Below are 13,266 nucleotides of genomic sequence, written 5' to 3' on the forward strand. Positions count from 1 at the left end.
AATTTTAGCTATCTGAAATTGGATAGAGAAAGCCACTGTCATCACAGTCACCTTAATGAAAATTTTCTTTAAGAATTGTCATCTCTGGAGAAAATGGAGTAAAATGGGTTACATGAGAAATAGTACGAAGAAACCCATTGTGCTGTTTACTTGTATGCTATTGGCTAATTCTTAGGTTTAGAGCCGTAAAACTTCTCTTTCTGAAGGTATGGTGGAAATTGAGTCTCTTAGAAGCAGGAGCAAAATGGACTGTAGACAGGGTAGGCAAGGATAGGGAAAGTTTATTTTCCCAACTAAGCTGGTTCTTATACATTTCATGTTTGCATGTGCAAAGAAATTAATGAGCAATTTAAAAGTCATTACAGTTGCCCTTAGTCACAGAGGATGGATGAGGTTTGGGAAAACAGCAGATGGGCAAACACTATCTTTTAAAAAGGGTGTACAGAGAAGCAAGGCAGGAAAGGAAGATACAGGTTTAACTGGTATGGGGAATGATTCTGCAGTCTTTTTGTAGCTCCTTGAAAGTAATGGAGCCATATAATAGCCATCCTAGTTGTTGATAATAGTTTTGTCAAACTTAGTTTCTTTCTAATGTGGTAATAGTTCTTTTGGTAGGAAGAAACAGTAAATGGGATAAATTCTGACTTCAGTAAAACTTTTGGCATGTTTTAACAGGCTATCTTTTGAGATAAAGTTTCTAAAAAATGCATCCCAGTTGGAGTTACTAGTGAAAATATCCTGATTAAATTATAAATTAAACCATGGGATGGGGAGTGGTGAGTTGTTGCTTCAGAAGCTTAGAATGAAGCCTTTAACAGTTGAACTAATTAATGGGCAAGCTGTAGTTCAAGTACAATGTCCTGCACTTTGGTTGTACTTCACCAGCACCTGTAGAAGTTGAATAGGTAAGAAGTGGTTTCTCAGAAAAGATCTGGGTTGTTTTTGAATCTCAAGGTGAGTCAACCACGTCATGTTAATACATGAAAAGAAACACCTTATTAACATAAGAGTGTGGTGTAAAACTGTTCTGTTCTACTTAGTCTGCATCAGGCTTTGCCAGAGATATTGTCAAATTTAAGGTACTATAGTGCAAAAAAGATGTAGAAGAATAGTGCTTAGAAGAGATTGACAAAGAAGATCTAAAGCTTGGAAAGAAATGAAGACCAGTGGAAAGATTTGATGCTGCTTAAAAGAATTGCACACTTAATTGGGAAACAGAATTTTCCTGTGTTTGTAGGTAAATGTAAAAAAGGAAGATAATCTTTCATGCCTATACAAGATGAATTAGATTTACACTATAGTAATAGACTTAGCAAAAATGCTTTAAATGTTTTCTTAAGCACCATTATAGCTGTACATGGATAGTTGCCCTTATTGAAGGCCTGTAAAGGCAGCATAACTGTCATAAATGACTTAAAGGTTTGGAGCTTTTTTCCCCCTCTAATACAGCTAAGAACAGTGTAATGGACCTGAGGATTCATGTCCCTACCAAACTACTTTGTTTTTAAACATGCTTCTAATTCCAGCAGCTGGGATTGTGAAGCAAATATCTGCTTCTAAGATTTTTGTGTTACGATGTTCCAACCGCAGCAGATGTTTCATGCTTCCCTCACTGGGGAAAGCTGCCGAAATCTGAAGTGCAGAGTAGTGTACACTGTAAAATCCAGGCCTTGTGATTTATTACCCTCCTGGACTCCTCCAGAAACTGAAAAGCTGATCTTATAAAGTTTGCTTATTTTGCTACCAAGAAGTCCACAATAAGAAAAACTGACTTAACAGCTTAAAGGGTAGTGTTGTCCCTGAATCTTTCTGAATTTTACATAAAGATGCACATGAAGGAGTAATACAATGAAGAAGTTGCATCTTTAGTTCTTGTGCTGGTAGACTGCCAGTAACGCAAGGACTTGTCCGTGACGCTGCAGCAATGACAACAGGCAAGATCACTAATGTGTTGAAAGGAAGAATGGCCTAATTTGGGAATTCTCACCATAGACGTAAGTGTATGTTCTCAGCTGAACTGTTTGCTGGATAATGCAACTGCTGCTCCAGTACAGTCTGGTGATCGTGGTGTATAGTGTTACTTAACAGAACCTGATATGGTGTGGGTTACTCCGTTGTTTTTCAGATTTGAACACTTAATGACAAAGTCACCTGCCTGCCTTCAGATTTTTTTTTTCTCTCAAGTGTCATATGAAAATATATAGTCATATTATATATTTCCTGACAGTATTTAAAAGCATAGTTGCATATATTGGTATTGGCACTAATTTATGTGAAAATGAAACAAAACTTTTCTCACAGTCTCTGTCACCTACAGTAAATGTTACCGTGCATTTCATTAGAATACTGCTTCCACATTATAGTTCTAAAAGTGGCCAGTTTTGCAGAGTGGTAGTTGAGCGTTGGCTTTGTTTGCTTTTTGTAGTATATCTGAATGTCTTAGTTTAGCTTTCAAATAGCTATGAAAACTTTTACAGTAAACATATCATCTTGTACATATTATTGCCTTAATTCTTTCTTCTCCAGTGACTGTTTTTTTCTTCACGTATCTGTAAGGCAATACCTTTCCCTCAATATTTTGAAGATTAATGAAGATTATGAGGAGAAAGTCTTATGTATTGACAGTTTATATGCCACATACTTGCTATGCGTAGTATGTGAAAATGAATGTTTTTATCCTGTAAAACAACGCATTTTGGTTTCAGTAATAATGCTGCTTTTTTAGGTATGTGGTTTTTTTTTTTTTACATTTGGTTTTAATGAACCCAAGGGCATAATGATTCTGGTACAACATGTGTTTTATCTAGTGATTTGTTTTGCTTGCTGAAATTTACTAGAGATTGGAGAGAATTTGAGTTTAGTATATCTGATTTTGTTTATAGCCAGCTCTTTTTAACAGAAACTGTCACTTTTTAGACTTGTGAGGCTGCTGCTCATTTCAATATTAGTTCACTAACCAGATCAACATGCTAGATTCACTTTGAGGTTATTTTAGTTCTATTCTGTTGCTTGCCAGGCTGGTAGGACTGTAGGTGATAAGAATAGGGCAGTTTTTTCTTTTAGCGGATTGTTAGCCTTGGAAGTAATATTATTCAACCCTGTTTCTTTTACCTTAATAATCCACTTTTACTGTTACTCTGGGCCAAATGAGTATTCTCCCAGCTGACACTTTGATGGTGTATGTGAGAGTTGCTTGAGAGTGGGAATATAATGCTCCCCTAAAGTGATTAAGGATTGTATTACAAGAACTTTCTACACAGCTGACTTTGGGAATGACTTTTTAGCAATGTGTGCTTGTGTATATACATAGAATAGTGGTATACAAGCTTAGGTTGCCTGAGGACTTGTAATGGGACGTAGCCTAGTTCTGCTTTTCCCTTTCTGCTTCTGGATGAAAAGACTGGAGTTTTTAATCCCTGTAGGTATTGTATTAGGGAAAGTTAGAGCTACAGATTGCAGTTTTCCTGTTCACAGCAATCTGTTTTCTGTGCTTTATTTTTCCTGGAACCTTATTTGACAGTTTTGTTTCTTGTAATCTCCAGTACAAAAAGATGATTGGGGAGGGGGAGTGGGGGGAAGAGGACAAAAAAAAAAAAGATTCAAGACAGTGATAAGCAGGAAAGGAATGTTAATCCTTTCAGTACTAGGGACTAGCAAAAAAAAGAATATAGATTCAATTTGAAAAGGATGAAAGCTGCATACCTTTTTCTTCTGTGCATTAAATACTGAGTTTTAGGTGTGCGTTGGCAAAGCAGCTAACGAATGTAAAGCAAGATCTCTTAATGCTAGTAATCGCGTGAGAGAAGTATGTGCACAGGAGGCAGCAGCCTTTTCAGCTGTTTGCTGTGATCTGTAGTGCCATCTGTGGGTGGGACAGTTTGTGTTTGGGAAATACGTGGTGAAACTTGAATCACTGGTAGAAATCTCCTTTGACCTAATTGAGTAGTGTATTGCTAGGAAATAGTTGATAGTTGTCTTGTGACATTCCTTTTTTTTTTTTATCTGTAGGATATGTTTTATTATTGTGATCATTTTAATTGAAGCTAAAGATCAAACACTTTAAATTTCTCAGATTTAAAAGTAGCCACAATAATTCCATTTTAGATGTTGAAAAAAGGCCCAGTGAATGCTGTCTCAAGAGAAATGTTTCGTCTTAAGAGGTGGACTTCAATCTGTGTTTTACTTCTCCTTACAGTTGAGCTAACAGATCTCTGTATTTAGTGAGTAATGGGTGGCCAAAGTACTTTGGTCTGGTCTGTGGTTTCCCCGTTTATCTGCACATGCCCATGTGTTTAGTGTCTGGTGTGTAGAGACACTGTCTGGCTCACTGTATTCTAAGGCCTTTTGCCAATTTCTTTTATTAAAAGAAAGCAAATGAGGAAGTAAGGAAAAGTGCTGAAATTATAAACATGCCAGCTAAATGGATGCCAAGGCAGAGTGGAAATGAAACTCTTGGAATTGTAAAATAATTCAGGCTCACCTGTGAGGTTGATCAGATTGGAAAGGGTTTCAACCAGCTGAGCCTTGAAAACCTCCACAATAAGAGGAAGAGAACTGTAAAACCTTTCTGGCCCATTGGTTCCAAAGCTTCACTAAGCTCATGGTGAAAAAGCTTTACCTTATTTCTGATTGAAATCTCCTTTTCAATTTATTTGCAGTTTCTGTTTCCATCACGCAATGTGCACTTGACTCTAACTAATGGGTAACCTTATTGTAGATACTGGAAGGCTGCTTTTAGGTTTCACTGAACTCTTTTCTCAAAGCTAAAACAAGCCCCGTGCCCTCATCCTTTCTTTAAGGGACAAGTCTTCCAGTCCCGTCACCATCTCAATGGTCCTCTGCAGAACTTCCTCCAGGTTATCATCCAAAACTGAATGCAGTATTCCAGATGCCTTATTAGAAGTGGCAAGCAAAGGGGAATAATAGTTTTGCTTGATAGTACTGGCTGTTTGTGCTACTGCAGCTCTCGTTGGCCTCCTTTGCTATTAAGGCATATTGCAGGCTCCTGTTTGGTTTGTTCGATATCTGTAAAAAGACAAATAATAGTCAATGTGAAAAGGTACAGAGTTAAGCTAACCTAATTTTCACCTACAATGGGGGAATTGGTTTTGTTTACAAAGCAAGTGATAATGTCTTTTTAAACTTTGTAAGTTTTTGATAGTTTTGTGTAACTTCTTAATAAGAAGAGCTGACAGTCTAGAGGAAAGAACTTTGGATGTATGGTTTCTAGGGGAATGAAAAAAATCGGTTTAAACAGTAGCAGTTTATATTCAAAATAGGGTGGTGCATCAAGCACTTAATCGGGATTTTAGAGGAAATCTCAGCAATAGATTCTTACGTATGTTGAGCAGACATTAAAGTGGCAGGATACTCTAGTTCTGTTTTTCTATTTCTAAGTTGAGTTGACTGCGATATCCTCACCTGGCCTTTACAAATGCAGTCAATTGCAGCTGTCATAAGAATAAGCTGTTCCTGGGAAAATCCCAGACCTATTGCACTGTCTTCAAATAACGTTTTCAAATTTTATAAAGATTCAGCCCTGGCTAGCTCGGTGAGAGGCTGTGTCAGATTGTTGTACTCCCTGTTTTCATACTGTTCCTTTATGCTTGTATCTGTGTGTGTGTTGCTCATTATTTGTATCATCTCCTTTTCTGCAGAAATGATGTGCTTGTTTTGTTTGAGCACCCAATAGTGTACAGTCTTGGGTCACTCAGGAGCCTCATTGCCTTCTCTGTATTAACTTTAGAGTGGGCAAATGATATTTGGCTTGCTATGTATTTTTGCCTTCGATTCTTGAAGTCTAGACTGTTCGTACTAATAAAAGGATGTGTCTTGAAACAAAGCTTAAAAGATCTTCCAGAGGCAGCCTGAATGCAAAAGCAAACAAACAAAACACCCAGTCTCGGTTCAGGATACGTACACAAGCAATAAAAATCTGCTCTTTATAAGAACTTACCTTTCTCAATTCAGAAGTAATTAGAGAATTTACAAAAAAATCTGTTAATTTGGTATCTAAATACAGTTTTAAAAAACTCCTAATAATTACATCTTGCAGGCAGGTTCAAAGGTAGCAAGATAAATTAGGTTACAGCATGTTACAATTTTAATGCTTTCTTTACTAAAGAAGCTGAGAAAATTCTTGCAGTGATGATAGTGCTTGATCTTTACTGAGTCTTTGAAATGTCTCCTCAAATATGCTGAGGTTGGGCAATTGACATACCCTTGCAAAGCGGAGCTGAGCCTGCTTCTCTGGTTACACCTGGGACAGCTGTGTGTCTTATGCGGGTTTTCTCATAGGATCTGAGAGCAAATTAGCATTTAAATAACCATATGCACTTTTAAATTTGTGGATGGATGGATGAAGAAATTATTTATCTGCAAAATCAGTATTTTCCAAAGTATTGTTTTCATTTTCATGATTTATTTCTATGTATGGTTTATCTGTGCACGAACTTTCCTTTATTTAGTTATCTGGTGACTTTATAGATAAAATCTCTCATGTTGGAAAAAGAATAAGGCTGTGAAGGCACAAAAAGTGACTGCCAAATATAACCTGAAAGAATTGGTAGGTAATTCAAGGCAAGACAAAAACATCTCTTTCCTCTGTGTTTCTCAAATGCGATTAATCCTTTGTTTCCGATATAATGCCACCAGTAGTGGTGAATAAAAATGCACTTTTTCCTGCTGGCCAAACTATATAGAATGTTGCTGATAGTGACTGAGATCACTTGGGGCTCACAGGACAGAAGGGTTTATTTTCAGTAAGTATTAATGATGTGAACAAATTGCAATGCTTCTCACAAATTCAGTAGAATAATAGTGATTTCAATGGCTGATAGTACTGTGTGGAAATGTCTAACTCCTTGTTTAAAAATGGGGCTTTTTTGTGCATTTCATGATTTTGATTCAAGTTTTGGTGTGTTCCTTAGTATTTTTCTGTTGTTCCTCACAGTAGTTATAGTTCTGGTTTCCTTACCTCACTTTGGAAAAAAGCAAACCTGTTTCTTCTGAGCTCCAAATTTTACAGATGCTTGATTATTCAAGGAGTTTTAAAATTCGTCTTCAAGAAGCTATAGCATTGTTTCTTACGACAATGCTAAACCTCATGAATTGAGCCTTGGTTAATCTTTTGCAAATCTATTAATTTCTTCAATGTGCAGAATTTCCAATGAGAAGTCTGCAGAGGCTGCCTTTGGGTGAGGAAATACTTTCTGTACAGTGCTCTCCTCCTTGGGTGCTTATCCATCCATGTGCTATATCTATGAAAGTGTATACTGGTCTTTCCTACAAGATTTTTTGCTCTACCAGTGTGGTACGTGTGATTGGTGTCTTTTTTTTCTGGGTTTGTGCTTAGCTGAAGATGGGTCTTGGGAGAACTGTGCAAACAGTTGCCAGGGAGGACTTTTAATTATCATAATGGTGCACTGATTGGTAAAGGGGTCGAACGTAGCTGGGTTGTCCATGTTAGTCTGATCTGTGCAGTGGATGTGTTGGGACTTTGCAAGCATGCTTGTTATGAGACTTTCTCTGTGCCCTCTGCTCTGACATGTTTAGTGTGCCTGCTCACGATGAGCGGTCTAATCCACAAATCCTCAACTGAGAGATGCCTTTCCCTGCCTCTCCGGACTGGTCTCTTTCCACTTCTCAGTCTGCACTGGCAGCCTCAAGCAAGTTATGTGCTTCCTGTGGCAAAGAGTAATGGGCCTCAGGTCTTGTTAAAAGGATGATAGCGAGTGGGAGGGGAAAAAAAGGCGTGATGATGATCCTTAGTTCTGAAAGAGTCCCAGAGAAGGCAAGAGAGTAAAATGTTGAGGGAAAAGAAGGAAGTAATCGCCCCTAAATGTCAGCTGGTTGTAGCCAGGATTAGTCTGCAGAAGCTTAATCTTGTACCAAGGTGGCTGAGAGAAATTTGAGTGATGAGAAAATATCAGTGCTCTTTGCCCTTCGTAGACAGAGTGTGAGGGACAAGCAGAGTTTGTGTGTGCTCCTGGGGCTCCTCAAGTGAAGTTTGTGCAAGAAATGTACATGTTGCCTGACTGCATGTCTTGGACTAGTCATTGGAGATGTTTCTGGGCAAGACACTGGACATGTGCTAAGCCACCTAAAAATACATTTACTTTGCTTTCTGCTACTTTTTTGGATGTTTGCACTTTGTCACTTTCCCTGAACTTTGCAGTCTTCCCAACAGAAGACTTGGGAAATTCAAGGATAACTTGTATGTGGGATATCTTGTGTCCATTCAGCTATGAGAGTAATTTTTTTTTTCTTATTCTGACAAAGAGGACGAAGCATCAGCTTAATGGGTGCTTTGCTGTTCTGCTTTCTGAAGTCAGAACTTTTAGACTTTTGTCTTGGTTGAGCCTTATCAATCCAAATGTTGCAGTTTTTTTCCCCACTGTTGCTCTGCAGCAGCAAAAAGGTGTTCATAGTAGAAATTCCTTACAGACTTTATAGACAATGTGGAAATGATAAGTTTCTCAAGCTTGACTTGGACACACAAAGTAAAAATCCTGGTCTTGGTGGCTGAATGCTGTAAGAGTTACCTTTAAATTCTGTTCAGGGTGAACAGGATAGTTCCTACCAGTGTGCAGTTCAGCTTTTCTTTAATGGTTAGGGGTTTTGGGGATGTGGTTTGCTTTTTGGGTTATTTTTTGGGAGTGTGTTTGTGGTGTTTTTTGTTTCTTGTTTCACTACTTCTATTATGGGGCGGTTTTGGGGGTTTGTTGTCATTCCCCCCGCCCCCCAGTACATATGACAGGGCCAGGGAATCAAGTGGAGTAAAGTTGCTTAAAGCTTAAAGGAAATAGTGGGAATGCTCTAAATGCATACTTGGTATATTCTAGAGTTTGCTGATGCAACATATAATCGGTTTGGCTACTTGTATAGCTTGTGCTAAAAGCACAATGATGCAGATGAGATTTAATAGTTTGCAATTATTTATTAATTTTTTCAATGTACTTCATTGTGTTTGTAGCAAAGGTGTTAGTGGGAGACCTAATAGGACAAGATAGCGGAAAATGAGTTAACTAGTTGCTTTCAGTGCCTCTTGTGGGTAATTAATGTAATAAGGTTCTTACCAATGTATGAAACTGACAATTTAGTGTTTCATAGTACATAGGGTTTTTTTGTGCCCAAGTGTTTGACTTTTCCCAGCTGTGCTAATTAGGCTGAGAAGACAATGCCTGTGCATACAAACCTTGCCTTGTCACTGCGTTACAGCCTTACAAATGGAAATGAAATTCTAGGTTAATTCAAGGCTCAAAATAGCATTTCTCTTGCAATATGCATTACTCTTTCCTTGCCACTTTCTTCTCTCCCTGTTCTACATGGAATATTCCATTCATTACTGCCTAAGAAATCAGTTATTTTGCAGTCGGCAAATGCTGAAATGACGTTAGAGGAGAAATACTTGCTTGCAACCAAAACTATTTTTGAACAAACACTTCATTTTAGAAATCGTAGCCAGCTAAGAAAAGCTGGATTGAGATTTCTTGCTGTAAAATAATTTTGTATTGCATTTCATCAAATGATTCCCTATGATGCTCATGTGTTAGGTAATCCTGAAAGAGGAGTATATGAAATAGACTACGAGGAGGTACTTAACTGGTATGGAATAGGATTTGACATCTTCTGTAGGATATTTTCAAGGACAAATTTAAGTTTTTCAGACGTAGATAATCAAAATAGATTAAGAATCTTTCATGAAACTTAAAGCATCTGTATTTTAGCTTGTTTTTTTGTTTTTTTTTTCTCCACTGTGTTTCTACCTCTGAATGAATCCAAAGGGGAACTTGGCACACATCCTACTGTTTTGACTATTAAATAAGTGTGCTCTTTCTCATTCCGTTGAGATGGTGTTTAGCTGTGATTGGAAATAAATCTTTTAAATGTTTGGAAAGATACCTGCTATGCTGAAACGATGGATTGCTTATGCATTGTAACAACAAAGGTAAGGTGATAAAGCTTTTGATTAATGCCTACAATCTTGAAAGTTCTTGTTGAATCTTTACTCCGGTTTTTGTCTACCTGTAATGAAAATGTCTTGATGGTTTTCTAGGGTTGATGTTTTTAACTTTAACTGCACAGATTGCCAAAATAAATTCTGTAGTTGTTGCTAAGATCAATCACAGATGTTAATTCTTCTAAAAGCTAATTATGCACATACTGAAAAGCTCAAGTGTAGTAGAATGAGGAATTTTTGTCATTCTGCAGCAAGACTCTTCTATAGAAATTCACTCTAAATGTGTTAAAAAAGTAGTTTGCTTTTTATTCCAGAATGAGGAATTCCAAATGATATTTTACATAACCTTTATCAGGACACGTTTAAAATAATTATCAAAGAGAATAAGATGAATCTGGGAAGTTCTGTTATGGATGAATATATTTCAAGATGCTTTCTAATTTTGACACCTTGCTGCTTTGAAGACACCCAGATGGCTTAGTCTTGTTACTTCTGTGCTAGGACAAAGTTTTGTGTATAATTGTTTTTAATACAGTCCACTTGTAACTGCTAAAGATAAAATCTGAGGCATAAACAGAATGTATTATTAGTGTACTTGTGAAATATTGACGTGGTGAGTTTGATGTTTTGGAAGCTTTTTTATTTTCCTGTATTGCTCCCTTTTCCCTGGATGTTCAAATAGCTGCAGGTTCATTGTTTTTTTTTAACAAGCTACTTTGACTTCTAGCATTTTTCTGGATAAATTGAAACCATAAACTTCTTCGTACAAATATCCTTCTCAGGAGGTAGAATAATATTCTCAAAAATGTTACAAATCTTATGTGGGTTTAGTGAAAGCTTTTATAAAAGAAAAGGTCGAGATGCTTATCAGTCTGTCTGACACAAGGAAGCACAGGCTGATTGGAATGGGTGCAAGTTACTTTGTCTCTCACCAGCAAAGGAGTCTTTCTGATGCCTGAGCTGTTAGGTGGGTTTTCTTGGAAGTGAAACAGAAAACAAAAAAATCATATTTGATTAATTACATTAATTTGTGCCATTTATGCTTTATTTCTTTTAAAATATTCTGTTGTACAGTGAGATTTGGATCCTATATTAATTCCTTGACTTTGATTATATGAATATGTACCTTACTGTACTTATTTGAAAAAAGGGAGGGACAGTGCTGTTTTTTATAAATGAACTGCTCAACTCTAGTTTTATTTTGTGCCTTTATTTGCTTTCTCGTATCTACTTGTCTGAGAGCAGAAGGAAAACTTATATGAAAGTTAAGCCAACAGAAAACATTCTGGGGATAAAAGTATTGTTTTTTAATACGATTAGCCTGTCTCTGAGTGCTAACCAAGTAAGAGTGCTCACAGAGATGCTGCACGGGAGAGGAAGAGATAATCCTCTGCACAGCATAGTTTTAGATGAGCTTAGTCTGATCGTGCATTTCCACCTGGAGTCATCAGCACTTAATCCTTCCTGCCTGTTTCATGTGAAGTTTTGGCCTCATTTAACTAAATGCTGCTGTGCCTTGTAGCGTCAACTAAAGCTGTTTACTTGAAGTGGGACTTAGAAAAGGACTGTTTGCTTCCCTGTGAACATGTGTACATCTGATGACTCGAACATTGTAATCTAATGAAAAATACATTCCTTAATTTTGTGTATAAATCTGTTTCTCAGACATAATGGAAATTGAATGCATAAAAGGCAATTTTGGAATCAGCATGAAAGAAATGTATGACAGTATTAGCATTAGTGTTAAATGCTTCCCCTTTCTCCACCTCGAGGTGGAAACAATTTGAAACGTTTGTTACTCTGTTGCCCAGTGAGATAAATTTTATAGTGAATTCGAGAAATCTTTCATAATTTGAACGTTGATTCTGTTTTATTTAGTTCAGAATTAAGATCCAGTGACGGTAGGCAAACAGGTCCTTAAACTACTTTTTGTTCTGCCTTCTAAGGTTTAGCTGGTTTACTTTGTCCTATTCTAGTGCAAAGTGTACTGATTAATACAGTATTTTTTTTCCTTCTTATGTGGGCACATTTGGTTTGATGTAGGTAGGCAAATTTGCATCACTGCAACCATGGATACTATTAAGAGCAAGCACGTGGGCTGAGCTTACAGTAATGATTTTTATTTAAGTAACAGTTTTAAATGAGTTCATGGCACTTAAAAATACAGAATGCGAAAATTAATTAATTTTTCCAGAAAAGCAGTTTTTGAGCAGTCATTCTTAGCTTGTTGTACAGTAGTGTACTTTCAGTAAAACAGTTAAATTTAAAGTGATATGAAATTTCTTCAAATAGCATTTCTAGTAGGACTGCTGCAAAAGATTGTTTCTTTTATACCATTTTTATTTCAAAATACAAAGAAGCATGCTGCTTGGACTCTACCAGAGCATTAGTGATCTAGTCCAGTACCTTGTTTCTGACAGCAGCCAAAACCCAGTATTGTGAGGGGGGAAGCATGTATGATGCATCAGCCTGTTACCAAGGGTGAAAGATGAAGGTTTTTTCCCCAAGTTGTTCAACTTAAGTCATGATCCATCATAAATTCTGGGTCATCTCTCTCTGGACAAGCACGGTGATGTGGCTGTGCAAGGTGGGAGGCTGCATGGTGCCTGAACATGGAAGCACAACTACAGCCAGTGTGGCTGAAGTTGTAAAGATGATACTGGGTTTGTGTGATTCCTGCAGATTTCCTCACTTGGTGTGTGGAGTGTTGTAGGCCAGAGTCCTGTTGTTATTATTGTCAGTTTTTGGTATTTTCCTCAACTTAAGTGAATTGTGCCTCCTCACCTACCAGTTGCCTCCTCACCTACCAGTTGCAAGTGCAAAAAGGAATGACAGAATCTCTTGCATTGGAGGTGGTCTAGTCCAACTACCTGCTTAAAGCAGGGTCAGCATTAAATCCAGACCAGGTTACTTAAGGCTTTGCTTAGGTCTTGTAAACCCCCTCGCATTGTTTCAGTTCAAGGTTGTCTCTCCTGCTGTGGACAACAAGGGCCAAGCTTTGTTTTTGGTAACCTCCTCTGAGACAGAAGGCTTTTACTAGTTCCTGGTCTCCAGGCTGAATGAACCCAGTTCCTTGAACCTTTCTTCATTGTGCTTCAACCACTTGACTATCTTGGTGGCTCTCTACTGTAGTACTTGTTTCTATATTCCATATATGATCTAAAAAGTGTTTGAAAAAGCATAAGGAGAGGTTACAATGCAATGCATAGCAACCAAAAACTCTGATGTTGGTAGTAAATAAAATGTGATAGAGACAATTGTGTGGAAATGGAAACAAATAATATCTAAGCCTTTATTTGTAAACT

The 13,266-nt window shown here is 37.4% G+C and overlaps 1 protein-coding gene across 1 annotated transcript in view; it reads left to right on the top strand.

Moving 5' to 3' along the window:
- Positions 1 to 9,340: 9,340 nt before the first annotated feature.
- Positions 9,341 to 13,266, top strand: part of DLG1 (discs, large homolog 1 (Drosophila)) — a 134,751-nt gene continuing 130,825 nt past the window's right edge. Inside the window, exon 1 of the mRNA XM_014945881.1 lies at positions 9,341 to 9,949. Within this exon, the coding sequence (XP_014801367.1) occupies positions 9,920 to 9,949 (30 nt within the window). The 5' untranslated portion in view covers positions 9,341 to 9,919. The remainder of the gene's footprint in view (positions 9,950 to 13,266) is intronic.

This window comes from Calidris pugnax, unplaced genomic scaffold, assembly GCF_001431845.1.
Source record: "Calidris pugnax isolate Ruff unplaced genomic scaffold, ASM143184v1 scaffold111, whole genome shotgun sequence".
In the NCBI taxonomy this organism is placed as follows: domain Eukaryota; kingdom Metazoa; phylum Chordata; class Aves; order Charadriiformes; family Scolopacidae; genus Calidris; species Calidris pugnax.